Source organism: Melospiza melodia, chromosome 1 (genome assembly GCF_035770615.1).
Source record: "Melospiza melodia melodia isolate bMelMel2 chromosome 1, bMelMel2.pri, whole genome shotgun sequence".
Lineage (NCBI taxonomy): Eukaryota > Metazoa > Chordata > Aves > Passeriformes > Passerellidae > Melospiza > Melospiza melodia.
In genome coordinates this window covers 173,898,896-173,924,537 of record NC_086194.1, presented here as the reverse complement: position 1 = coordinate 173,924,537, position 25,642 = coordinate 173,898,896, and the positions used below count along the sequence as shown (strand labels likewise).

General features: G+C 39.3%; 1 protein-coding gene across 2 annotated transcripts in view; it reads right to left on the bottom strand.

Annotated features, from left to right (window-relative positions):
* Window positions 1-25,642, bottom strand: part of LOC134428633 (heat shock factor protein 1-like) — a 66,076-nt gene that overhangs the window by 39,735 nt on the left and 699 nt on the right. The window contains exons 2-4 of one of the 2 annotated variants that reach the window (XM_063175475.1): window positions 23,943-24,051; window positions 18,974-19,110; window positions 14,098-14,222 (exon numbers count right to left, since the gene is read on the bottom strand). In XM_063175475.1, coding sequence (XP_063031545.1) covers window positions 14,098-14,222; window positions 18,974-19,110; window positions 23,943-24,051 — 371 coding nt within the window. Of the gene's footprint in view, window positions 1-14,097; window positions 14,223-18,973; window positions 19,111-22,803; window positions 22,831-23,942; window positions 24,052-25,642 lie in introns of those variants that run through there. The other variant, XM_063175485.1, reaches the window with a different exon arrangement.

The window sequence follows — 25,642 nt, the reverse complement described above, 5'->3', positions numbered from 1 at the left end:
ATATATTATCCCATTTATCCCATATTCCCATTTATCCCATATTGCCATATATCCTATTGATCCCATATATCCCATTTTCCCCATATTCCATTTATCCCATTAATCCCACACTGCCATATTCCCATTTATCCCATATTGCTATATATCCTATTTATCCCATATATCCCATATATCCCATTTATCCCATATTGCCATATTCCCTTTTATCCCATATTGCCACATATCCTATTGATCCCATATATCCCATTTTCCCCATATTCCATTTATCCCATTATTCCCACACTCCCCATTAATCCTGTACATGACATCCATCCCGTATATCCCACTTTACCATATACCCATACAGGATAAATGATATCCCATTTATGCCATATTCCCATATATCCCACATCCCATATATCCGATATTCCGGTATATCCCACATATCCCATTTATCCCATTTATCCCATATATCCCAATTTCCCCAATATCCCATTATCTCTTGTATCCCATTTATCCCATATTGCCATATTCCCGTTTATCCCATATTGCCATATATCGAATTGATCCCATATATCCCATTTATCCCATTTATCCAATTTATCCCACATTGCCATATATCCTATAGATCCCATATATCCCATCTTTCCCATATTCCATTTATCCCATTAATGGCACACTCCCCATTAATCCTGTACATGCCATACATCCCGTATATCCCAATTTACCATATACCCATATGGGATAAATGATATCCCATTTATGCCATATTCCCATATATCCCACATCCCATATATCCGATATTCCGGTATATCCCACATATCCCATTTATCCCATTTATCCCATATATCCCAATTTCCCCAAATATCCCATTATCTCTTGTATCCCATTTATCCCATATTGCCATATTCCCAATTATCCCATATTGCCATATATCCTATTGATCCCATATATCCCATTTTTCCCATATTCCATTTATCCCATTAATCCCACACTGCCATATTCCCATTTATCCCATACTGCTATATATCCTATTTATCCCATATATCCCATTTATCCCATATTGCCATATTACCTTTTATCCCAAATTTGCCATATATCCTATAGATCCCATATATCCCATCTTTCCCATATTCCATTTATCCCATTAATCCCACACTCCCCATTAATCCTGTACATGCCATACATCCCGTATATCCCACTTTACCATATACCCATATAGGATAAATGATATCCCATTTGTGCCATATTCCCATATTCCCATTTATCCCATATTGCCACATATCCTATTTATCCCATATATCCCATTTATCCCGTATATCCCATTTATCCCATATTGCCATATATCCTATTTATCCCATATATCCCATTTTCCCCTTATTCCATTTATCCCATTAATCCCATATATCCCATATATCCTGTTTATCCCATTTATCCCATATATTCCATTTATCCCATATATCCCAATTTCCCCAAATATCCCATTATCCCTTGTATCCCATTTATCCCATATTGCCATATTCCCTTTTATCCCATATTGCCACATATCCTATTTATCCCATATATCCCATATTTTCCCCATATTCCATTTATCCCATTATTCCCACACTCCCCATTAATCCTGTACATGCCATACATCCCGTATATCCCACTTTACCATATACCCATATAGGATAAATGATATCCCATTTATGCCATATTCCCATATATCCCACATCCCATATATCCGATATTCCGGTATATCCCACATATCCAATTTATCCCATTTATCCCATTTATCCCAATTTCCCCAAATATCCCATTATCTCTTGTATCCCATTTATCCCATATTGCCATATTCCCGTTTTATCCCATATTGCCATATATCGAATTGATCCCATATATCCCATTTATCCCATTTATCCCATATTGCCACATATCCTATAGATCCCATATATCCCATTTTTCCCATATTCCATTTATCCCATTATTCCCACACTCCCCATTAATCCTGTACATGACATCCATCCCGTATATCCCACTTTACCATATACCCATATAGGATAAATGATATCCCATTTATGCCATATTCCCATATTCCATTTATCCCATATTGCCACATATCCTATTTATCCCATATATCCCATTTATCCCATATATCCCATTTATCCCTTATTGCCATATATCCTATTTATCCCATATATCCCATTTTCCCCCTTATTCCATTTATCCCATTAATCCATATATCCCATATATCCTGTTTATCCCATTTATCCCATATATCCCATTTATCCCATATATCCCAATTTCCCCAAATATCCCATTATCCCTTGTATCCCATTTATTCCATATTGCCATATTCCCAATTATCCCATATTGCCATATATCCTATTGATCCCATATATCCCATTTTCCCCATATTCCATTTATCCCATTAATCCACACTCCCCATTAACCCTGTACATGACATCCATCCCGTATATCCCACTTTACCATATACCCATACAGGATAAATGATATCCCATTTATGCCATATTCCCATATATCCCACATCCCATATATCCGATATTCGAGTATATCCCACATATCCAATTTATGCCATATTCCCATTTATGTCGTATATCCCATATATTCCATTTATCCCACATTCCCCCTTTTCCATATTCCCATATATCCCATTTGTCTCATTTATCTCATATTTCCATACACGCCATTTAACCCATATATCCCATTTATCCCATATTCCCATTTATCCCATTATCCCATTTATCCCATATATCCCATTTATCCAATTTATCCCATATATCCCATTTATCCCATATATCCCATTTATCCCATATATCCCATTTATCCCATATATCCCATTCATCCCATATATCCCATTCATCCCATATATCCCATTTATCTCATATACCCCATTTATCCCACATTCCCTTATATATCACACGCCCATTTTTCTCATTGACCACATATTCCCATTTATCCCATGTTCCCATTTATCCCTTGTATCCCATTATTCCCATTCATTCTCTATCCCATTTATCCGATTTTCCCCACTATTCCCAAATATCCCATATTCCCGTTTCCCCCATTATTCCCACACTCCCCATTAATCCTATATATACCATATATCCCATTTATCCCACATTACCGTGTATCTCATATATCCCATTTTTCCCATACTGCTATTATTCCTATTTGCCTCATATTCTCATATATCTCATTAATCCCATTTATCTAATTTATCTCAATTATCCAATATATCACATACTCCCATATATCTGTTATATCCCATATTTCCCATATATCCCGTATTTTCATTTATCCCATATTCCTATATATCCCATTTATCCCATATTCCCATTTATCCCATATTCACATATATCTCACTTATATTCCCATTTTTCCCATTTATCCCATTTATCTCATTTATCCCATATATGCCATTTTCCCCACTATTCCCATTTATCCCATTTTTCCCTACTATTCCCATTTTTCCCATATTCCCACTTATCCAATTAATCTCATATTCCCATTTTCCAATTTATTCTATCTATCTCATTTTTTTTATATATCCCATTTTTCCCATACATTCCATTCATTCAATTTTTCCCATACCTTCCATTTATCCAATGTATCCCATATATCCCAAATTTCCCTTTATGCCATATTTCCATTTTTCCTATTTATTCCATATCTACATTTATCCCATTTATCCCATATACCCTATATTGCCATTTATCCCATATATCTCACATAAACCATTTTCCTCACACCCATATATCCATTGTTCCCATTTATCCTATTGCTGTCCCTGTTCCCATTCTCCTTTATCCCATTTTACCCACTATTCCCATATATCCTATTTAACCCACTTATCCTTTATATCCCATATTCACATATATCCCATTTATCCCATCTATCCCATTTGTCCGATTTTCCCATTTTTCCCATTTCTCCCATCCCCCTGTTCCCATATATCCCATTGATCCACGATTTCCATACATCCCCCTTATCCCATGTTCCCCCCATTCCCATATATCCCACTGATCCCATATATCCCATGTATCTCATAGATCCCATTTTCCCACTATTCCCATATACCCAATTTATCCCATTTATCCCACATATCCCATTTATCCCATTTATCCTATATATCCCATATTCCCATATATTCCATCTACCCCATTTATCCCATATTTCCATACATGCCATTTAACCCGTATCCCCATAGATTCCATATATCCCATATTCCCATTTTCCCCATATATCCTATATCCCATATATCCCATTTTCCCGTTATACCCATTTATCCCCTATATCCCATTTATCCCTTATTCCTTTTTATCCCATACATCCCATATTCCCATATTCCCATTTATTCCTTTATTACATTCTTCCCATATATCCCATATATCCCATTTATCCCAAATCCCCATATATTCCATTTACCCCTTTATATTGCATTTATCCAATATATCCCATTTATCCCTTATATTCCATATTCCCATATATCCCATATATCCCATACAGCTCATTCATCCCATTTATCCCATATTCCCATATATCCCATTTATCTCATATTCCCATATATCCCATACTCCCATATATTCCATCTATCCCATTTATCCGATATTTCCATACATGCCATTTAACCCATATCCCCCTAGATTCCATATATCCCATATTCCCATTTTCCCATATATCCTACATCCCATTTATCCCATTATCCCATTAATCCCATTTTCCCATATTCCCCCTATATCCCATTTATCCCCTATATCCCGTTTATCCCTTATTACTATTTATCCCATATATCCCATTTATCCCATTTTCCCTATGTATCCTATATCCCATTTATCCCATTTTCACATTATTCCCATTTATCCTATTTTCCCCATATTCCCATTTATCCCCTATATCCCATCTATTCCTTATTCCTATTTATCCTATTTATCCCATTTTCCCATATATCCCATTTATCCCTTATATCCCATATGCCCATATATCCCATTTATCCCCTATATCCCATTTATCCCATATTCCCATATATCCCATTTACCCTTTATATTGCATTTATCCTATATATCCCATTTATCCCACATTCCCATATATCTCATTTATCCCATATATCCCATTTATTCCCATATACCCCATTTATCCCATACATCCCATTTATCCCATACATCCCATACATCCCATTTATCCCATATATCCCATTTATTCTTTATATTCCGTTTTTCCCATATATCCCATTTATCCCATATATCCCGTTTATCCCATTTATCCCATATATCCCATTTATCCCATATATTCCATTTATCCCATTTTATCCCATATATCCCATTTATCCCATATATCCCATTTATCCCTATATCCCATTTACCCCTTATATTCCATTTTTCCCCATACATCCCGTTTATCCCATATTCCCAAATATCCTCTCCATCCCCTATTCCCATTTAGCCCTTCTATCCCATTTATCCCTATATCCAACAATCCCCACTTATCCCACATTTCCCACACATCTCCTATTCCCACATCCATTGCCCCGCAGGGATTTGGGGGTCAGAATTCCCAATTAATCCCAAACCCCATCCCCACACCTGCCCCCGGCCCCGGGACACACGGCAACAACCCCAAAAAACCCCGGAAAAAACCTCGGCATAGCGGCAACGGCAAAACCCCAAATCCGAGGGGAATTTCGGGATTGGGATGGCAGCTGAGCCCTGAGCACCACCCCACAATCCGAGGGAATTTTGGGATTGGGATGGCAGCTGAGCCCTGAGCCCCACCCCAAATCCCGAGGGAATTTCGAGGATTGGGATGGCAGCTGAGCCCTGAGCCCACCCCAAATCCCGAGGGAATTTTTGGGATCCGGGATCACAGCTGAGCCCAGACCTCACCCCAAATCCCGAGGGAATTTTTGGGATCGGGATGGCAGCTGAGCCCTGAGCCCCACCCCAAATCCCGAGGGAATTTTTGGGATTGGGATGGCAGCTGAGAGCCTGACCCCACCCCCGAATCCTGAGGGAATTTTTGGGATTGGGATGGCAGCTGAGCCCAGACCCCACCCCAAATCCCGAGGGAATTTTTGGGATTGGGATCACAGCTGAGCCGGGCACGGATGAGGGATGGGAAATAAAGGAGGGGGGCGGGAGCAGCTGGGAAAAAACCCCGCAGGGATTTTGGAGGTGCAGGTGGGACAGGGAGGCAAATGAAGGATTTATGGGGTTTTATTGGGATTTTATGGGATTTTCCCCACAGGGTCGTTAACGGGAATGAAGGAGCCACCGAGCCCCAGGGGTTCTGGGATGGCCCCGCTCGGCAGCTGATCCCAAAAAAATGGGATTTGGGATATGCGGGGGAAGAACAGCAGGATTTGGGGTCAGGGAAAGGGAAATCCCAGATTTTGGGGTCGGTTTTTTTTCCAGGTTTCATTCCTGGATTCTCAGCCGTAACTCCCATCAGTTTATTCCCAAGTTTTATCGCCTTTATCTCTCTGTTTATTCCCAATTTTTATCCCCAAATTCCTGTGCTTATTCCCAGATTTCATTCCCAGATTTCTGGCCTTTTATACTGTTTCATGGCCAGCAGCCTCGAGTCCAGCCTGTCCTGCTGCCATCCCCACATTCCCGCATTTATTCCCACAATTATTCCCAGATTTATCCCTGGACTTTTCCCAGATTTCTGGATTTATTCCCAGATTGACTTCCCAGATTCCTGGATTTATTCCCAGAATTATTCCCATATTTTTCCTCACAGTTTCATGGCCAGCAGCCGCGAGTCCAGCCTGTGCTGCTGCCATCCCCACATTCCATCCCCACATTGCCGTGTCTGTCCCACATTAATTTCTGGGTTTATTCTCAGATTTAATTCCCAGATTTCTGGGTTCATTGCCAGATTTAATTCCCAGATTTCTGGGTTTATTCCAGATTTTATTCCCATTTTTTATCCCATTTCTCCTCACTGTTTCAACGGCCAGCAGCCGGGAGTCCAGCCTGTGCTGCTGCCATCCCCACATTCCATCCCCACATTCCTGCATTTATTCCACAATTATTCCCAGATTTTATTCCTATATTTAATTCCAGATTTCTGGGTTCATTCCACATTTCATTCCCAGATTTTTGAGGTTATTCCCAGATTTAATTCCCAGATTTCTGGGTTTTATTCCCATTTTTTATCCCATTTCATTTCTCCTCGACAGTTCCATGGCCAGCAGCTCGAGTCCAGCCTGTGCTGCTGCCATCCCCACATTCCATCCCCACATTCCTGCATTTACCCCCCACAATTATTCCCAGATTTATTCCTATATTTAATTCCAGATTCCTGGGTTCATTCCCAGATTTCTGGGTTTTATTCCCAGGTTTTATTCCATTTTTATACCATTTTTCTCCTCACAGTTTCATGGCCAGCAGCCGGAGTCCAGCCTGTGCTGCTGCCATCCCCACATTCCATTGCCACATTCCACATTTATTCCCACAATTATTCCCAGATTTATCCCTGGATTTCTCCCAGATTTTTGAGGTATTCCAGATTTAATTCCCAGATTTCTGGATTTATTCCCATTTTTATCCCATTTCTCCTCACAGTTCCATGGCCAGCAGCCTCGAGTCCAGCCTGTGCTGCTGCCATCCCACATTCCATCCCCACATTCCCGCATTTATTCCCACAATTATTCCCAGATTTATCCCTGGACTTTTCCAGATTTCTGGATTTATTCCCAGATTTAATTCCCAGATTTCTGGATTTATTCCCAGAATTATTCCCGTATTTTTCCTCACAGTTTCATGGCCAGCAGCCGTGAGTCCAGCCTGTGCTGCTGTCATCCCCACATTCCATTGCCACATTGCCGTGTCTGTCCCCACATTAACTTCTGGGTTTATTCCCGGATTTAATTCCCAGATTTCTGGGTTCATTCCCAGATTTAATTCCCAGATTTCTGTGTTTATTTCCATATTTAATTCTCAGATTTCTGGATTTATTCCCATTTATCCCTCACTGTTTCATGGCCAGCAGCCGCGAGTCCAGCCTGTCCTGCTGCCATCCCCACATTCCATCCCCACATTGCCGTGTGTTTATGCCCAGATTCCTGGGATCATTCCCAGATTTAATTCCAGATTTCTGGGTTTATTCCCAGGTTTTATTCCCATTTTTATCCCGTTTTTCCTCACTGTTTCACGGCCAGCAGCCGGGAGTCCAGCCTGTCCTGCTGCCAATCCTCACATTCCATCCCCACATTCCCGCATTTATTCCCACAATTATTCCCAGATTTATTCCTATATTTAATTCCCAGATTTCTGGTTTATTCCAGTTTTTATTTCCCATTTTTATCCCCGTTTTTTCCTCACTGTTTCATGGCCAGCAGCCTCGAGTCCAGCCTGTGCTGCTGCCATCCCCCACATTCCATCCCACAATTCCCCGCATTTATTCCCACAATTATTCCCAGATTTATTCCCCAAACTATTCCCAGATTTCTGGGTTCATTCCCATATGTAATTCCCAGATTTCTGGCTTCATTCCCATATTGGATTCCCAGATTTCATTCCCAATTCCCAGTTTTTATTCCAAATTTCCTCACAGTTTCATGGCCAGCAGCCTCGAGTCCAGGCTGTGCTGCTGCCATCCCCACATTCCATCCCCACATTCCCGCATTTATTGCCACAATTATTCCCAGATTTATTCCTATATTTAATTCCCAGATTTCTGGGTTCATTCCCAGATTTCTGGGTTTATTCCCAGTTTTTATTCCCATTTTTATCCCCCTTTTCCTCACTGTTCCATGGCCAGCAGCCGCGAGTCCAGCCTGTGCTGCTGCCATCCCCACATTCCATCCCCACATTGCTGTGTCTGTCCCCAGATTAATTTCTGGGTTTATTCCCAGATTGAATTCCCAGATTTCTGGGTTTATTCCCAGATTTAATTCCCAGATTTCTGTGTTTATTTCCATATTTAATTCTCAGATTTCTGGATTTATTCCCATTTATCCGTCACTGTTTCATGGCCAGCAGCCGCGAGTCCAGCCTGTGCTGCTGCCATCCCCACATTCCATCCCCACATTCCCGTGTGTTTATGCCCAGATTCCTGGGATCATTCCCAGATTTAATTCCCAGATTTCTGGGTTTATTCCCAGATTTAATTCCCATTTTTATCCCGTTTTTCCTCACTGTTCCATGGCCAGCAGCCGCGAGTCCAGCCTGTGCTGCTGCCATCCCCACATTCCATCCCCACATTCCCCTGTCTGTGCCCACATTAATTTCTGGGTTTAATTCTCAGATTTAATTCCCAGATTTCTGGGTTCATTCCCAAATTTAATTCCCAGATTTCTGGGTTTATTCCCAGGTTTTATTCCCATTTTTATCCTGTTTATCCTCACAGTTTCATGGCCAGCAGCCGGGAGTCCAGCCTGTGCTGCTGCCATCCCCACATTCCATCCCCACATTCCCGCATTTATTGCCACAATTATTCCCAGATTTATTCCTATATTTAATTCCCAGATTTCTGGGTTTATTCCCAGATTTTAATCCCATTTTTATCCCATTTTTTCTCACAGTTTCATGGCCAGCAGCTGCGAGTCCAGGCTGTCCTGCTGCCATCCCCACATTCCATCCCCACATTCCCACATTTATTCCCACAATTATTCCCAGATTTATTCCTGGATTTCTCCCAGATTTTTGAGGTTATTCCCTGATTTAATTCCCAGATTCCTGGGTTTATTCCCAGATTTTATTCCCAGATTTAATTCCCAGATTTCTGGATTTATTCCCATTTTTATCCCGTTTTTCCTCACTGTTCCATGGCCAGCAGCTGCGAGTCCAGCCTGTGCTGCTGCCATCCCCACATTCCATCCCCACATTCCCGCATTTATTCCCACAATTACTCCCAGATTTATTCCTATATTTAATTCCCAGATTTCTGGGTTCATTCCCAGTTTTTATTCCCATTTTTATCCCATTTTTCCTCACTGTTTCATGGCCAGCAGCCGTGAGTCCAGCCTGTCCTGTTTGCATCCCCACATTCCATCCCCACATTCCCGGGTGTTTATGCCCAGATTCCTGGGATCATTCCCAGATTTAATTCCCAGATTTTTGAGGTTATTCCCATATTTAATTCCCAGATTTTATTCCCATTTTTATTCCCATTTCTCCTCACTGTTTCACGTCGAGCAGCCTCGAGTCCAGCCTGTGCTGCTGCCATCCCCACATTCCATCCCCACATTCCCGTGTGTATCCCCAGATTAATTTCTGGGTTCATTCCCAGATTTAATTCCCAGATTTAATTCCCAAATCCCAGAATTATTCCCATTTTTCTCCTCACAGTTTCATGGCCAGCAGCCGTGAGTCCAGCCTGTGCTGCTGCCATCCCCACATTCCATCCCCACATTGCTGTGTCTGTCCCCACATTAACTTCTGGGTTTATTCCCAGATTTAATTCCCAGATTTCTGGGTTCATTCCCAGATTTAATTCCCAGATTTCTGTGTTTATTTCCATATTTAATTCTCAGATTTCTGGATTTATTCCCATTTATCCCTCACAGTTTCATGGCCAGCAGCCGCGAGTCCAGCCTGTCCTGCTGCCATCCCCACATTCCATCCCCACATTCCCGGGTGTTCATGCCCAGATTCCTGGGATCATTCCCAGATTTAATTCCCAGATTTCTGGGTTTATTCCCAGATGTAATTCCCATTTTTATCCCGTTTTTCCTCACAGTTTCATGGCCAGCAGCCTCGAGTCCAGCCTGTGCTGCTGCCATCCCCACATTCCATCCCCACATTCCCGCATTTATTCCCACAATTATTCCCAGATTTATTCCTGGATTTCCCCCAGATTTTTGAGGTTATTCCCAGATTTAATTCCCAGATTTCTGGATTTATTCCCATTTTTATCCCATTTTCTCCTCACTGTTTCATGGCCAGCAGCCGGGAGTCCAGGCTGTCCTGCTGCCATCCCCACATTCCATCCCCACATTCCCGCATTTATTCCCACAATTATTCCCAGATTTATTCCCAGATTTTTCCCTGATTTTTGAGGTTATTCCCAGATTTAATTCCCAGGTTTCTGGATTTATTCCCAGCACTATTCCCATATTTTTCCTCACAGTTTCATGGCCAGCAGCCGCGAGTCCAGGCTGTCCTGCTGCCATCCCCACATTCCATCCCCACATTCCCGTGTGTTCATGCCCAGATTCCTGGGATCATTCCCAGATTTAATTCCCAGATTTCTGGGTTTATTCCCAGTTTTTATTCCCATTTTTATCCCATTTTTCCTCACTGTTTCATGGCCAGCAGCCGGGAGTCCAGCCTGTGCTGCTGCCATCCCCACATTCCATCCCCACATTCCCGCATTTATTCCCACAATTATTCCCAGATTTATTCCCAGATTTTTCCCTGATTTTTGAGGTTATTCCCAGATTTAATTCCCAGATTTCTGGATTTATTCCCAGAATTATTCCCATATTTTTCCTCACAGTTCCATGGCCAGCAGCCTCGAGTCCAGCCTGTGCTGCTGCCATCCCCACATTCCATCCCCACATTCCCGTGTCTGTCCCCACATTAACTTCTGGGTTTATTCCCAGATTTAATTCCCAGATTTCTGGGTTCATTCCCATATCTAATTCCCAGATTTCTGTGTTTATTTCCATATTTAATTCTCAGATTTCTGGATTTATTCCCATTTATCCCTCACTGTTTCATGGCCAGCAGCCGTGAGTCCAGCCTGTCCTGTTTGCATCCCCACATTCCATCCCCACATTCCCGGGTGTTCATGCCCAGATTCCTGGGATCATTCCCAGATTTCATTCCCAGATTTTTGAGGTTATTCCCAGATTTAATTCCCAGATTTTATTCCCATTTTTATTCCCATTTCTCCTCACTGTTTCACGTCGAGCAGCCTCGAGTCCAGCCTGTCCTGCTGCCATCCCCACATTCCATCCCCACATTCCCGCATTTATTCCCACAATTATTCCCAGATTTATCCCTGGACTTTTCCCAGATTTCTGGATTTATTCCCAGATTTAATTCCCAGATTCCTGGATTTATTCCCAGAATTATTCCCACATTTTTCCTCACAGTTTCATGGCCAGCAGCCTCGAGTCCAGCCTGTGCTGCTGCCATCCCCACATTCCATCCCCACATTCCCGTGTCTGTCCCCACATTAATTTCTTGGTTTATTCCCAGATTTAGTTCCCAGATTTCTGGGTTCATTCCCAGATTTAATTCCCAGATTTCTGGATTTATTCCCAGATTTATCCCATTTTTCCTCACTGTTCCATGGCCAGCAGCCTCGAGTCCAGCCTGTGCTGCTGCCATCCCCACATTCCATCCCCACATTCCCGTGTCTGTGCCCACATTAATTTCTGGGTTTATTCCCAGATTTAATTCCCAGATTTCTGGGTTTATTCCCAGTTTTTATTCCCATTTTTATCCTGTTTTTCCTCACAGTTTCATGGCCAGCAGCCGGGAGTCCAGCCTGTGCTGCTGCCATCCCCACATTCCATCCCCACATTCCCGGGTGTTTATGCCCAGATTCCTGGGATCATTCCCAGATTTAATTCCCAGATTTTAGGGTTTATTCCCAGTTTTTATTCCCATTTTTATCCCATTTTCTCCTCACAGTTTCATGGCCAGCAGCCGCGAGTCCAGCCTGTCCTGCTGCCATCCCCACATTCCATCCCCACATTCCAGCATTTATTCCCACAATTATTCCCAGATTTATTCCTATATTTAATTCCCAGATTCCTGGGTTCATTCCCAGATTTAATTCCCAGGTTTCTGGATTTATTCCCAGAATTATTCCCATTTTTTCCTCACAGTTTCATGGCCAGCAGCCGGGAGTCCAGCCTGTGCTGCTGCCATCCCCACATTCCATCCCCACATTCCCCTGTCTGTCCCCACATTAACTTCTGGGTTTATTCCCAGATTGAATTCCCAGATTTCTGGGTTCATTCCCATATCTAATTCCCAGATTTCTGTGTTTATTTCCATATTTAATTCTCAGATTTCTGGATTTATTCCCATTTATCCCTCACTGTTTCATGGCCAGCAGCCGTGAGTCCAGCCTGTCCTGTTTGCATCCCCACATTCCATCCCCACATTCCCGGGTGTTTATGCCCAGATTCCTGGGATCATTCCCAGATTTAATTCCCAGATTTCTGGGTTTATTCCCATTTTTATCCCATTTTTCTCCTCACAGTTCCATGGCCAGCAGCCTCGAGTCCAGCCTGTGCTGCTGCCATCCCCACATTCCATCCCCACATTCCCGCATTTATTGCCATAATTATTCCCAGATTTATTCCTGGATTTCTCCCAGATTTTTGAGGTTATTCCCAGATTTAATTCCCAGATTCCTGGGTTTATTCCCAGATTTTATTCCCAGATTTAATTCCCAGATTTCTGGATTTATTCCCATTTTTATCCCGTTTTTCCTCACTGTTTCATGGCCAGCAGCCTCGAGTCCAGGCTGTCCTGCTGCCATCCCCACATTCCATCCCCACATTCCCGTGTGTTTATGCCCAGATTCCTGGGATCATTCCCAGATTTCATTCCCAGATTTCTGGGTTTATTCCCAGATTTAATTCCCATTTTTATCCCATTTTTCCTCACAGTTTCATGGCCAGCAGCCTCGAGTCCAGCCTGTGCTGCTGCCATCCCCACATTCCATCCCCACATTGCCGTGTCTGTCCCCACATTAACTTCTGGGTTCATTCCCAGATTTATTCCCAGATTTTTCCCTGATTTTTGAGGTTATTCCCAGATTTAATTCCCAGGTTTCTGGATTTATTCCCAGCACTATTCCCATTTTTTCCTCACTGTTTCATGGCCAGCAGCCTCGAGTCCAGCCTGTGCTGCTGCCATCCCCACATTCCATCCCCACATTCCCGCATTTATTGCCACAATTATTCCCAGATTTATTCCTATATTTAATTCCCAGATTTCTGGGTTCATTCCCAGATTTAATTCCCATTTTTATCCCATTTTTTCCTCACTGTTTCATGGCCAGCAGCCGGGAGTCCAGGCTGTCCTGCTGCCATCCCCACATTCCATCCCCACATTCCAGCATTTATTCCCACAATTATTCCCAGATTTATTCCTATATTTAATTCCCAGATTTTAATCCCATTTTTATCCCATTTTTCCTCACTGTTTCATGGCCAGCAGCCGGGAGTCCAGGCTGTCCTGCTTCCCGCGCATGGCCTGCATGTCGGCCAGCAGCCGCGCCACGCTGTCCTGCCGCACCCGCACCTCCTCCCCCTTCAGCGACGACACCTGGGGGAAAAAACAGAAAAAAATTGAAATTTAGGGTGTGGGAAATGCTCAGCGATTTTTAGGAATTTTTCAGAATTTTTTTCCAATTTTTTCCGGAATTTTTTCTGATTTTTTCGGATTTTTCATGAATTTTTCCCTATTTTTTTCTCATTTTCTAAAGGCTTTTTTTGGCTTTTTTTTCCTCTATTTTTCTAAGTTTTACAGGGTATTTAGACATTTAAAAGGAGTTTTAAAAATTTCTGAGAATTTTTATGGCTTAATTGAGAATTTTGGGGGTTTTTTGGGATTTTTGTGTCCCTGTGTCTGTGCTGCCGCACCTGCACCTCCTCCCCCTTCAGCAACGACACCTGGGGGAAAAACACCAAAAAATTCAAATTTGGGGTGTGGGAAATGCTCAGCGATTTTTAGGAATTTTTCAGAAATTTTTTCCATTTTTTTCCTGAATTTTTTCTGATTTTTTTCTGATTTTTCATTAATTTTTTCCCATTTTTTCCTCATTTTCTAAAGGCTTTTTTTGGCTTTTCTTCTCTATTTTTCCTGAATTTTACGGGGTATTAAGGAATTCATGGAAATTTAAAATAATATTTTAAAATTTTTGGGAATTTTTTTTGTTTTATTGAGATTTTTTGGGGTTTTTTGGGATTTTTGTGTCCCTGTGTCTGTGCTGGGCACCCGCAGCTCCTCCCCCTTCAGCGACGACACCTGGGGGAGAAAACACCAAAAAATTCAAATTTGGGGTGTGGGAAATGCTCAGGAATTTTTGAGAATTTTTCAGATTTTTTTTCCAATTTTTTCCTGAATTTTTTCTGATTTTTTCCTGATTTTTCGTGAATTTTTCCCGTTTTTTTCTCATTTTTTAAAGGCTTTTTTCAGCTTTTTTTGTCTATTTTTCCTAAATTTTACAGGGCATTAAGGAATTTATGGGAATTTTTAAAAGGGCTTTTAAAAATTTCTGGGAATTTTTATGGGTTTATTGAGAATTTTTGGATTTTTTGGGATTTTTGTGTCCCTGTGTCCGTGCTGGGCACCCGCAGCTCCTCCCGCTGCAGAGACGACACCTGGGGGGAAAATGGGGAAAAAAAAATCACCAAAAATGGGAAAATTACCAGGAAAAATGGAAATTTAGGGTGTGGGAAATGCTCAGCAATTTTTGAGAATTTTTCAGAATTTTTTTCCAATTTTTTCCTGAATTTTTTCTGATTTTTTCCTGAAGTTTTTCTGATTTTTTTTCTGATTTTTCATGAATTTTTTCCTATTTTTTCATCATTTTAAAAGATTTTTTTCAGCTTACTTTTTTTCTATTTTCTCTAAATTTTGCAGGGTATTTAGAAATTTTTAGATATTTTACAGGGTTTTTTGGGAATTTTTATGGGTTTCCAGGGAATTGTGGAAAATTGCGATTTTTTTCATGGAAAATTGTGAATTTTTCATGGAAATTTCTGGACTGTGACTCCCACTGGTGACTGCTCTTGATGTTCTCCAGCAGCTGCTCCTGCCCTGGGTTGTGTGGAAAATTCTGAATTTTTCATGGAAAATTCTGAATTTTTCATGGATCCTGACTGGTTTTTATGGAAAAATCTGAAATTTTTAATCTTTAATTTTTTACCACATCCTGGCAGATTTTTGGGGCAAATTTTGGGATTTTTAATCTTTCATTTTTACCAGATCCTGGCTGGTTTTTAATGGAAATTTCCATATTTCTAACAGATCCTACCGATTATTTTATGGAAAATTTTTAATTTTTAATGGATCCTGACTGGTTTTTCATAGAAAATTGTGAATTTTTCCTGGAAATTTCTGGACTGTGACTCACACTGGTGACTCCTCTTGATGTTCTCCAGCAGCCGCTCCTGCCCTGGGTTTGATGGAAAATTCTGAATTTTGAATGGAAAATTCTGGATTTTTCATGGAAAATTTTTGATTTTTCACGGAAAATTGTGAATTTTGTATGGAAATTTCTGGAATTTGACTCCCACTGGTAACACCTCTTGATGTTCTCCAGCAGCTGCTCCTGCCCTGGATTTGATGGGAAATTCTGAATTTTGAATGGAAAATTCTGGATTTTTCATGGAAAACTCTGAATTTTTAATTTTTAATTGATTTCTGGCTGATTTTTTCATGGAAAATTCTGAATTTTTCATGGAAATTTCTGGAATTTGACTGACCCTAGTGACTCCTCTTGATGTTCTTCAGCAGCCGCTCCCGCCCTGGGTTGTGTGGAAAATCCTGAATTTTTAATTTTTAACTGATTTCTAGCTGATTTTTTCATGGAAATTTTTGAATTTTGAATGGAAAATTGTGAATTTTTCATGGAAAATTCTGAGTTTTGAACGGAAATTTCTAGAAGGCAGACTCACACTGGTGACTTTCCTCTTGATGTCCTTGAGCAGCCGCTCCTGGGCTTTATGGGAAATTCTGGATTTTTCATGGACCCTGACTGGTTTTTAATGGGAAATTGTGGATTTTTCACAGAAAATTGTGATTTTTTCATGGAAAATTGTGAATTTTTCCTGGAAATTTCTGCACTGTGACTCACGCTGGTGACTCCTCGTGATGTTCTCGAGCAGGCGCTCCTGGGCTTTATGGGAAATTCTGGATTTTTCATCGAAAATTCTGGGTTTTTCATGGAAAATCATGATTTTTTTGTGGAAATTTGTGAATTTTTCATTAAAAATTCTGAACTTTGAATAGAAAATTGTGAATTTTTCCTGGAAATTTCTAGAACTGGACTCACACTGGTGACAACTCTTGATGTTCTCCAGCAGCTGCTCCTGCCCTGGGTTTGATGGGAAATTCTGGATTTTTAATGGAGCCTGACTGGTTTTTAATGGAAAGTTCTGAATTTTTCATGGGAAATTGTGAATTTTTCGTGGAAAATTCTGAATTTTGAATGGAAATTTCTGGAATTTGACTCACACTGGTGACTGCCCTTGATGCTCTCGAGCAGCTGCTCCTGCCCTGGGTTTGATGGGAAATTCTGGATTTTTCATGGGAAATTCTGGATTTTTCATGGAAAATTCTGATTTTTGAATGGAAAATTGTGAATTTTTCATGGAAAATTGTGAATTTTTCATGGAAATTTCTGGAACTGGACTCACGCTGGTGACTTTCCTCTTGATGTTCTCGAGCAGGCGCTCCTGGGCTTTATGGGAAATTCTGGATTTTTCATCGAAAATTCTGGGTTTTTCATGGAAAATCATGATTTTTTTGTGGAAAATTGTGAATTTTTCATTAAAAATTCTGAATTTTGAATAGAAAATTGTGAATTTTTCCTGGAAACTTCTAGAAGGCAGACTCACACTGGTGACTGCTCTTGATGTTCTCGAGCAGGCGCTCCTGCCCTGGGTTTGTATGGAAAATTCTGGATTTTTACTGAACCCTGACTATTTTTTGATGGAAAACTCTGAATTTTTCATGGGAAATTCTGGATTTTTCATGGAACTCTCTGGAATTGGACTCACACTGGTGACTGCCCTTGATGCTCTCGAGCAGCTGCTCCTGCCCTGGGTTTGATGGGAAATTCTGGATTTTTAACGGACCCTGACTGGTTTTTAATGGAAAATTCTGGATTTTTAATGGAAAATTGTGATTTTTTTTCATGGAAAATTGTGAATTTTTCGTGGAAAATTCTGAATTTTGAATGGAAATTTCTGGACTGTGACTCACACTGGTGACTGCTCTTGATCATCTCAAGCAGCTGCTCCTGCCCTGGGTTTGATGGGAAATTCTGGATTTTTCATGGAAAATTCTGATTTGTTCATGGAAAATTCTGAATTTTGAATGGAAAATTGTGAATTTTCATGGAAATTTCTGCACTGTGACTCACGCTGGTGACTCCTCTTGATGTTCTCGAGCAGGCGCTCCTGGGCTTTATGGGAAATTCTGGATTTTTCATAGAAAATTCTGGGTTTTTCATGGAAAATCATGATTTTTTTGTGGAAAATTGTGAATTTTTCATTAAAAATTCTGAATTTTGAATAGAAAATTGTGAATTTTTCCTGGAAATTTCTAGAAGGCAGACTCACACTGGTGACTGCTCTTGATGTTCTTGAGCAGGCGCTCCTGCCCTGGGTAGTGTGGAAAATTCTGGATTTTTACTGAACCCTGACTATTTTTTGATGGAAAACTCTGAATCTTTTATGGGAAATTCTGAATTTTTCATGGAACTCTCTGGAATTGGACTCACACTGGTGACTGCCCTTGATGCTCTCGAGCAGCTGCTCCTGCCCTGGGTTTGATGGGAAATTCTGGATTTTTAACGGACCCTGACTGGTTTTTAATGGAAAATTCTGGATTTTTAATGGAAAATTGTGATTTTTTTCATGGAAAATTGTGAATTTTTCGTGGAAAATTCTGAATTTTGAATGGAAATTTCTGGACTGTGACTCCCACTGGTGACTGCTCTTGATCATCTCAAGCAGCTGCTCCTGCCCTGGGCTTTATGGGAAATTCTGGATTTTTCATGGAAAATTCTGATTTGTTCATGGAAAATTCTGAATTTTGAATGGAAAATTGTGAATTTTTCATAGAAAATTGTGAATTTTTTATGGAAATTTCTGGAACTGGACTCACACTGGTGACTTTCCTCTTGATGTCCTTGAGCAGCCGCTCCTGGGTTTTATGGGAAATTCTGGATTTTTCATGGACCCTGACTGGTTTTTAATGGAAAATTGTGGATTTTTCACAGAAAATTGTGATTTTTTCATGGAAAATTGTGAATTTTTCCTGGAAATTTCTGGAACTGGACTCACGCTGGTGACTTTCCTCTTGATGTTCTCGAGCAGGCGCTCCTGGCCCCGGAGGAAGAACGGGTGCTGGAACTCGGTGTCGTCCCTGTCCGGCTTCACCAGCCCGCCCTGCTCGATGTGCACCACCTTCCGGAAACCGTCTGAAATACCGGGAAAATTCGGAAATATTGGGGAAAATATTGGGAAAAAATTGGGAAAAATATTGGGGAAAATTGGGGAAAATACTGGGAAAAAATGGGGGAAAATATGGGGAAAATATGGGAGAAATTGGGGGAAATTTGGGGAATAAATGGGAATAAAAATGGGAATAAAAGAAAAAAATCCAGAGAAAAGAGGGGGAAAGTATGGGAAAAATATGAGAATAAATTGGAAAAAAAAAGGGAAAAAATATGGGGAAAATATGGGAGAAGTTGGCGGAAATTTGGGGAAAAAATGGGAATAAATGGGAATAAAAATGGGAAAAAAAGGAAAAAATCTGGGAAAAAAAGGGGAAAATATAGGGGAAATATGGGAAAAATATTGGAATAAACTGGGGAAAAAAGGGGAAAAATTGGGGGAAAATATGGGAGAAATTGGGGGAAATTTGGGGAAAAATGGGAATAAAAAAGGGAATAAATGGGAATTAAAAAGGGAATAAATGGGAATAAAAAAGGGAAAAAAGGAAAATATCTGGGGAAAAGTGGGGCAAAATATGGAAAAAATATGGAAAAAATATGGGGAAAATATGGGAGAAATTGGGGGAAATTGGGGGAAAAAATGGGAATAAATGGGAATAAAAATGGGAATAAATGGGAATAAAAATGGGAATAAAAATGGGAATAAATGGGAATAAAAATGGGGAAAAGTGGGGGAAAATATGGGAAAAATATGGGAATAAATTGGGGAAAATATGGGAGAAATTGGGGGAAATTGGGGGAAAAAATGGGAATAAATGGGAATAAAAATGGTAATATACAGGAATAAAATAGGGGGAAAAAAAGGAAAATATCAGGGAAAAATTGGGGGAAAATATGGGGAAAATTGGGGAAAAATTGGGAAAAGTATTGGGAAAAATCTGGGAAGAAAATGGGGAAAATGTGGGAGAAATTGGGGAAAATTTGGGGAATAAAATGGGAATAAAAATGGGAATAAATGGGAATAAAAATGGGAAAAAAGGAAAATATCTGGGGAAAATGGGAAAAAATATGGAAAAAATATGGGGAAAATATGGGAGAAATTGGGGGAAATTTGGGGAAGAAATGGGAATAAAAATGGGAAAACAAGGGAAAAATATGGGAATAAATTGGGAAAAAATGGGAAAAAATATGGGCAAATTTGGGGAAAAATGGGAATAAATGGGAATAAAAATGGGAAAAAAAAGAAAAAATCTGGGAGAAATGGGGGAAAATCTGGGGGAAATATGGAAATAAATTGGAGAAAATGGGAAAAAATATGGGGAAAATATGGGAGAAATTGGGGGAAATTTGGGGGAAAAATGGGAATAAAAATGGGAATAAAAATGGGGAAAAAAAGAAAATATTTGGGGAAAAGTTGGGGAAAAAATATGCGGAAAATATGGGAGAAATTGGAGAAAATTTGGGGAAAAAATGGGAATAAAAACGGGAAAAAAAGAAAAATATCAGGGGAAAAGTGGGGGGAAATATGGGAGAATTTGGGGGAAATTTGGGGAAAAAATGGGAATAAAATGGAATAAAAATGGGAAAAAAAGGAAAATATCTGGGAAAAAGTGGGGGAAAATATGGAAAAAATATGGGGAAAATATGGGAGAAATTGGGGGAAATTTGTGGAAAAAATGGGAATAAATGGGAATAAAAATGGGTAAAAAAAGGAAAAAATCTGGGAAAAAAGGGGGAAAATATGGGGGAAATATGGGGAAAATTGGGGAAAAAATTGGGAAAAATATTGGAATAAATTGGGAAAAATCTGGGAATAAATTGGGGGGAAAATGGGAATAAACGGGAATAAAAATGGGAAAAAAGGAAAATATCTGGGGAAAATATGGGGAAAATCTGGGAATAAATTGGGGAAAATCTGGGAATAAATTGGGGAAAATGGGAAAAATAGGGGGAAAATATGGGAGAAATTGGGGGAAATTTGGGGAAAATATGGGAATAAAAATGGGAATAAAAATGGGAAAAAAAGAAAAAATCTGGGAAAAATGGGGAAAAATATGGGGGAAATATGTGGAAATTTGGGGGAAAATGGGAATAAATGGGAATAAAAATGGGGAAAAAAAGGAAAATATCTGGGGAAAATATGGGAAAACTATGGGAATCCCCACAATTCCATTTTCCCCCATTTCTTCCCATTTTTTCACGGATTTTTTGCATTTTTCCCTCCCAAATTTTTACCCACCTGCCACAATTCATTCCCAAATTCCCAAAATTCCCATTTTTTCCCCAAATTTCCCAGATTTTTAGGAATTTTCACTCCCCATGTGGAGCTGCCTGACCCAGCTGATTCCCACACTCCCACAATTCCATTGATTCCCATTTTTCCCATTTATCCCCACATTTTTCCCATTTTTTCCCCATTTATTTGCAGATTTTTCCCATTTATTCCTGGATTTATTCCCGGATTTTTCCCCATTTTTTCCCAGGTTTTCTCCCATTTTCTTCCCAAATTTTCCCCCATTTATTCCCATTTTTCCCAGATTTTTTCCCATTTTTTCCCGGATTTTTTGCATTTCTCCCTCCCACATTTTTACCCACCGGCCACAATTCATTCCCAAATTCCCAAAATTCCCAAATTTCCCAAATTTGATAATTTTGACTCACACATGTGGAGCTGCCTGACCCAGCTGATTCCCACTCTCCCACAATTCCATTTATTCCCATTTTTCCCATTTTATTCCCAGATTTTTTTCCAATATTTTTTCCCATTTATTCCCGAGTTTTTCTGGGAATAAATAACAAAAAAAAGGGATTTTTTTCCCTGTATTTATTCCCATTTAATCCCAGATTTATTCCCAGATTTTTCCCATTTTTTCCTGCATTTTCCCCCATTTATTCCCATTTCTTCACTGATTTTTTCCCATTTTTTCCCATTTATTCCCAGATTTTTTCTCATTTCCTTCTGGATTTTCCCCCATTTATTCCCAGATCTTTTCCCCGATTTTTTCCCATTTTTCCCAATTTTTTCCTTTTCCCCAATGGATTTTTCCCATTTATTCCCCATTTTCCCCATTCATTCCCAGATTTTTTCTCATTTATTCCCAGACCTCTCTCCACTTATTCCCATTTTTGTCACGGAGATTTTTTCCATTTATTCCAAACTTTTTCCCCTTTTTCCCCATTTTATTCCCCAATTTTTTCCCATTTATTCCCCCATTTATTCCCATTTTTTCACTGATTTTTTCCCATTTTTTCATGGATTTTTTTGCATTTTTCCCTCCCAAATGTTTCCCTACCTGCCCAATCTCATTCCCAAATTCCCAAATTCCCAAATTTTTCAAATTTATTAATTGTGACTCACACATGTTGAGCTGCCTGACGAAGCTGATTCCCAAACTCCCACAATTCCATTGATTCACATTTTTTCCCATTTATCCCCAGATTTTTTTTCCATTTTTTCCCATTTATTCCTGCATTTCTTTCTGGGAATAAATGGGAATTTTTTTCTGCTTTTTTCCCCTTTATTCCTGTTTTTTGTTTTTTTTTTTTTTTTTTTTTTTTCCTGGATTTTCCTACATTTTTCTCATTTTTTCACTGATTTTTTCCCGAATTTTTTGCATTTTTCCCTCCCAAATTTTTACCCACCTGCCAAAATTCATTCCCAGCAGTTCCAAAACTCCCAAATTCCCATTTTTTGGGGATTTCAGTGACTTTACTCACACATGTTGAGCTGGCGGACGAAGCTGATTCCCAAATCCCACAATTCCATTGATTCCCATTTTTCACTGATTTTTTCAGATTATTATTAATTGTGACTCACACATGTGGAGCTGCCTGACGAAGCTGATTCCCAAACTCCCACAATTCCATTGATTCCCATTTTTTCATGGATTTTTTTGCATTTTTCTCTCCCAAATGTTTCCCTACCTGCCAAAATTCATTCCCAAATTCTCAAAATTCCCAAATTTCCCAAATTTGATAATTGTGACTCACACATGTTGAGCTGGCGGACGAAGCTGATTCCCAAATCCCACAATTCCATTGATTCCCATTTTTTCATGGATTTTTTTGCATTTTTCCCTCCCAAATGTTTCCCTACCTGCCCAATCTCATTCCCAACATTCCCAAAATTCCCAAATTTGATAATTGTGACTCACACATGTTGAGCTGGCGGACGAAGCTGATTCCCAAATCCCACAATTCCATTTATTCCCATTTTTTCAGGATTTTTAGGAATTTTGACTTACACACGTTGAGCTGCCTGACGAAGCTGATTCCCACACTCCCACAATTCCATTGATTCCCATTTTTTTTACTGATTTTTTCCCATTTTTTCATGGATTTTTTTGCATTTTTTCCTCCCAAATGTTTCCCTACCTTCCCAATCTCATTCCCAAATTCCCAAATTCCCAAATTTTTCAAATTTATTAATTGTGACTCACACACGTTGAGCTGGCGGACGAAGCTGATTCCCACACTCCCACAATTCCATTGATTCCCATTTTTCCCGGATTTTTTCAGATTTTTATTAATTGTGACTCACACATGTTGAGCTGCCTGACGAAGCTGATTCCCAAATCCCACAATTCCATTGATTCCCATTTTTCACTGATTTTTTTCCCATTTTTTCGGTATTTAAAATTGCACTCACACATGTTGAGCTGGCGGACGAAGCTGATTCCCAAATCCCACAATTCCATTGATTCCCATTTTTCCCGGATTTTTTTCCCATTTTTTCGGTATTTAAAATTGCACTCACACATGTTGAGCTGCCTGACGAAGCTGATTCCCAAATCCCACAATTCCATTGATTCCCATTTTCCCCGGATTTTTTCAGATTTTTATTAATTGTGACTCACACATGTTGAGCTGGCGGACGAAGCTGGCCATGTTGTTGTGCTTGAAGTACTTGGGCAGAACCTCCTTGGAGAACTGGCCCTGGTCCAGCACGTGGAAGCTGCTCCCGCTCTGAGGGAAAAAATCAGAAATTTGGGGAAAATTAGGAAAAAAATCGGAATTTTTGGGAAAAATCAGGAAAAAATCTGAATTTTTAGAAAAAAATTCGGAAAAAAATCGCAATTTTTGACAAAATTAGGACAAAAATCAGAATTTTTGAAAAATTAGGGAAAAAATCAGAATTTTTGGGAAAAATTAGGAAAAAATCAGAATTTTTGGAAAAAATTAGGAAAAATATCAGAATCTTTGGAAAAAATTAGGAAAAATATCAGAATCTTTGGAAAAAAAATAGAAAAAATTGGAATTTTTGGAAAAAATTAGGGAAAAAATCAGAATTTTTCGGAAAAACTAGGAATATATCAGAATTTTTGGAAAAAATTAAGAAAAAAATCTGAATTTTTGGAAAAAATGAGGAAAAAATCAGAATTTTTGGAAAAAATTAAGAAAAAATGTAAATTTTTGGGAAAAATTAAGAAAAAAGTAGGAAAATAATCAGAATTTTTGGGAAAATTAGGAAAAAAATGGAATTTTTGGAAAAAATCAGGAAAAATATCAGAATCTTTGGAAAAAATTAGGAAAAAATTGGAATTTTTGGAAAAAATTAGGGAAAAATCAGAATTCTTTGGAAAAACTAGGAAAAAATCGGAATTTTTGGAAAAAATTAAGAAAAAAATCGGAATTTTTGGAAAAAATTAAGAAAAAAGTAGGAAAAATTAGAATTTTTGGGAAAAATTAGGAAAAAATCAGAATTTTTGGCAAAAGTCAAGAAAAATATCAGAGTCTTTGGGAAAAATTAGGGAAAAATTGGAAGTTTTGGGAAAAAATCAGAAAAAATCGGAATTTTTGGAAAAAAAAACAGAAAAAAATTTGAATTTTTAGGAATTTTTGGTGAATTTTGGGAACTTTCTGAGAGATTTTTTTGAAGTTTCATGGGGTTTTTTATGAAAAATTACCTGGAATTTTGAGGAATTTTGAGAATTTTTTTCTACAAAATTTTAAAATTTTTTGGAAATTTTTTTAGAATATTTTGAGGATTTTTGCCTGAAATTTTTGGGACCTTTTTGGGATCTTTGAGAACTGGCCCTGCTCAAACACGTGGAAGCTGCTCCCACTCTGAGGAAAAAAATCAGAATTTTTGAGAAAAATTAGGAAAAAAATCCAATTTCTTGGAGATTTTTGATGAATTTTTAGTAATTTTTGGGGATTTTGCGGGCAGTTTTAAGGATTTTTTGATAATTTTCAGAATTTTTAAAATTATCTCTGGGTTTTGGATTTTTCACGGGAAAATGAGGGAATTTTGGTGGGGAAAATGAGGGAACTTTCACGGGGCAAATGAGGAATTTTCGCGGGGAAAATGAGATTTTTTTTCGTAGGAAAATGAGATTTTCTCGTGGGAAAAGTGGGAATTTTGGCAGGGAAAATGAGGGATTTTCATGGGGAAAATGCAAGATTTTGGCGGGAAAATAAGGGGATTTTAGCAGGGAAAATAGGGAATTTTGGCGGGGAAAATGAGATTTTCTTCCGTGGGAAAAGTGGGAATTTTCGTGGGAAAAGGAGGGAATTTTGGCAGGGAAATTTTCGCGGGAAAATGGGGAAATTTTGA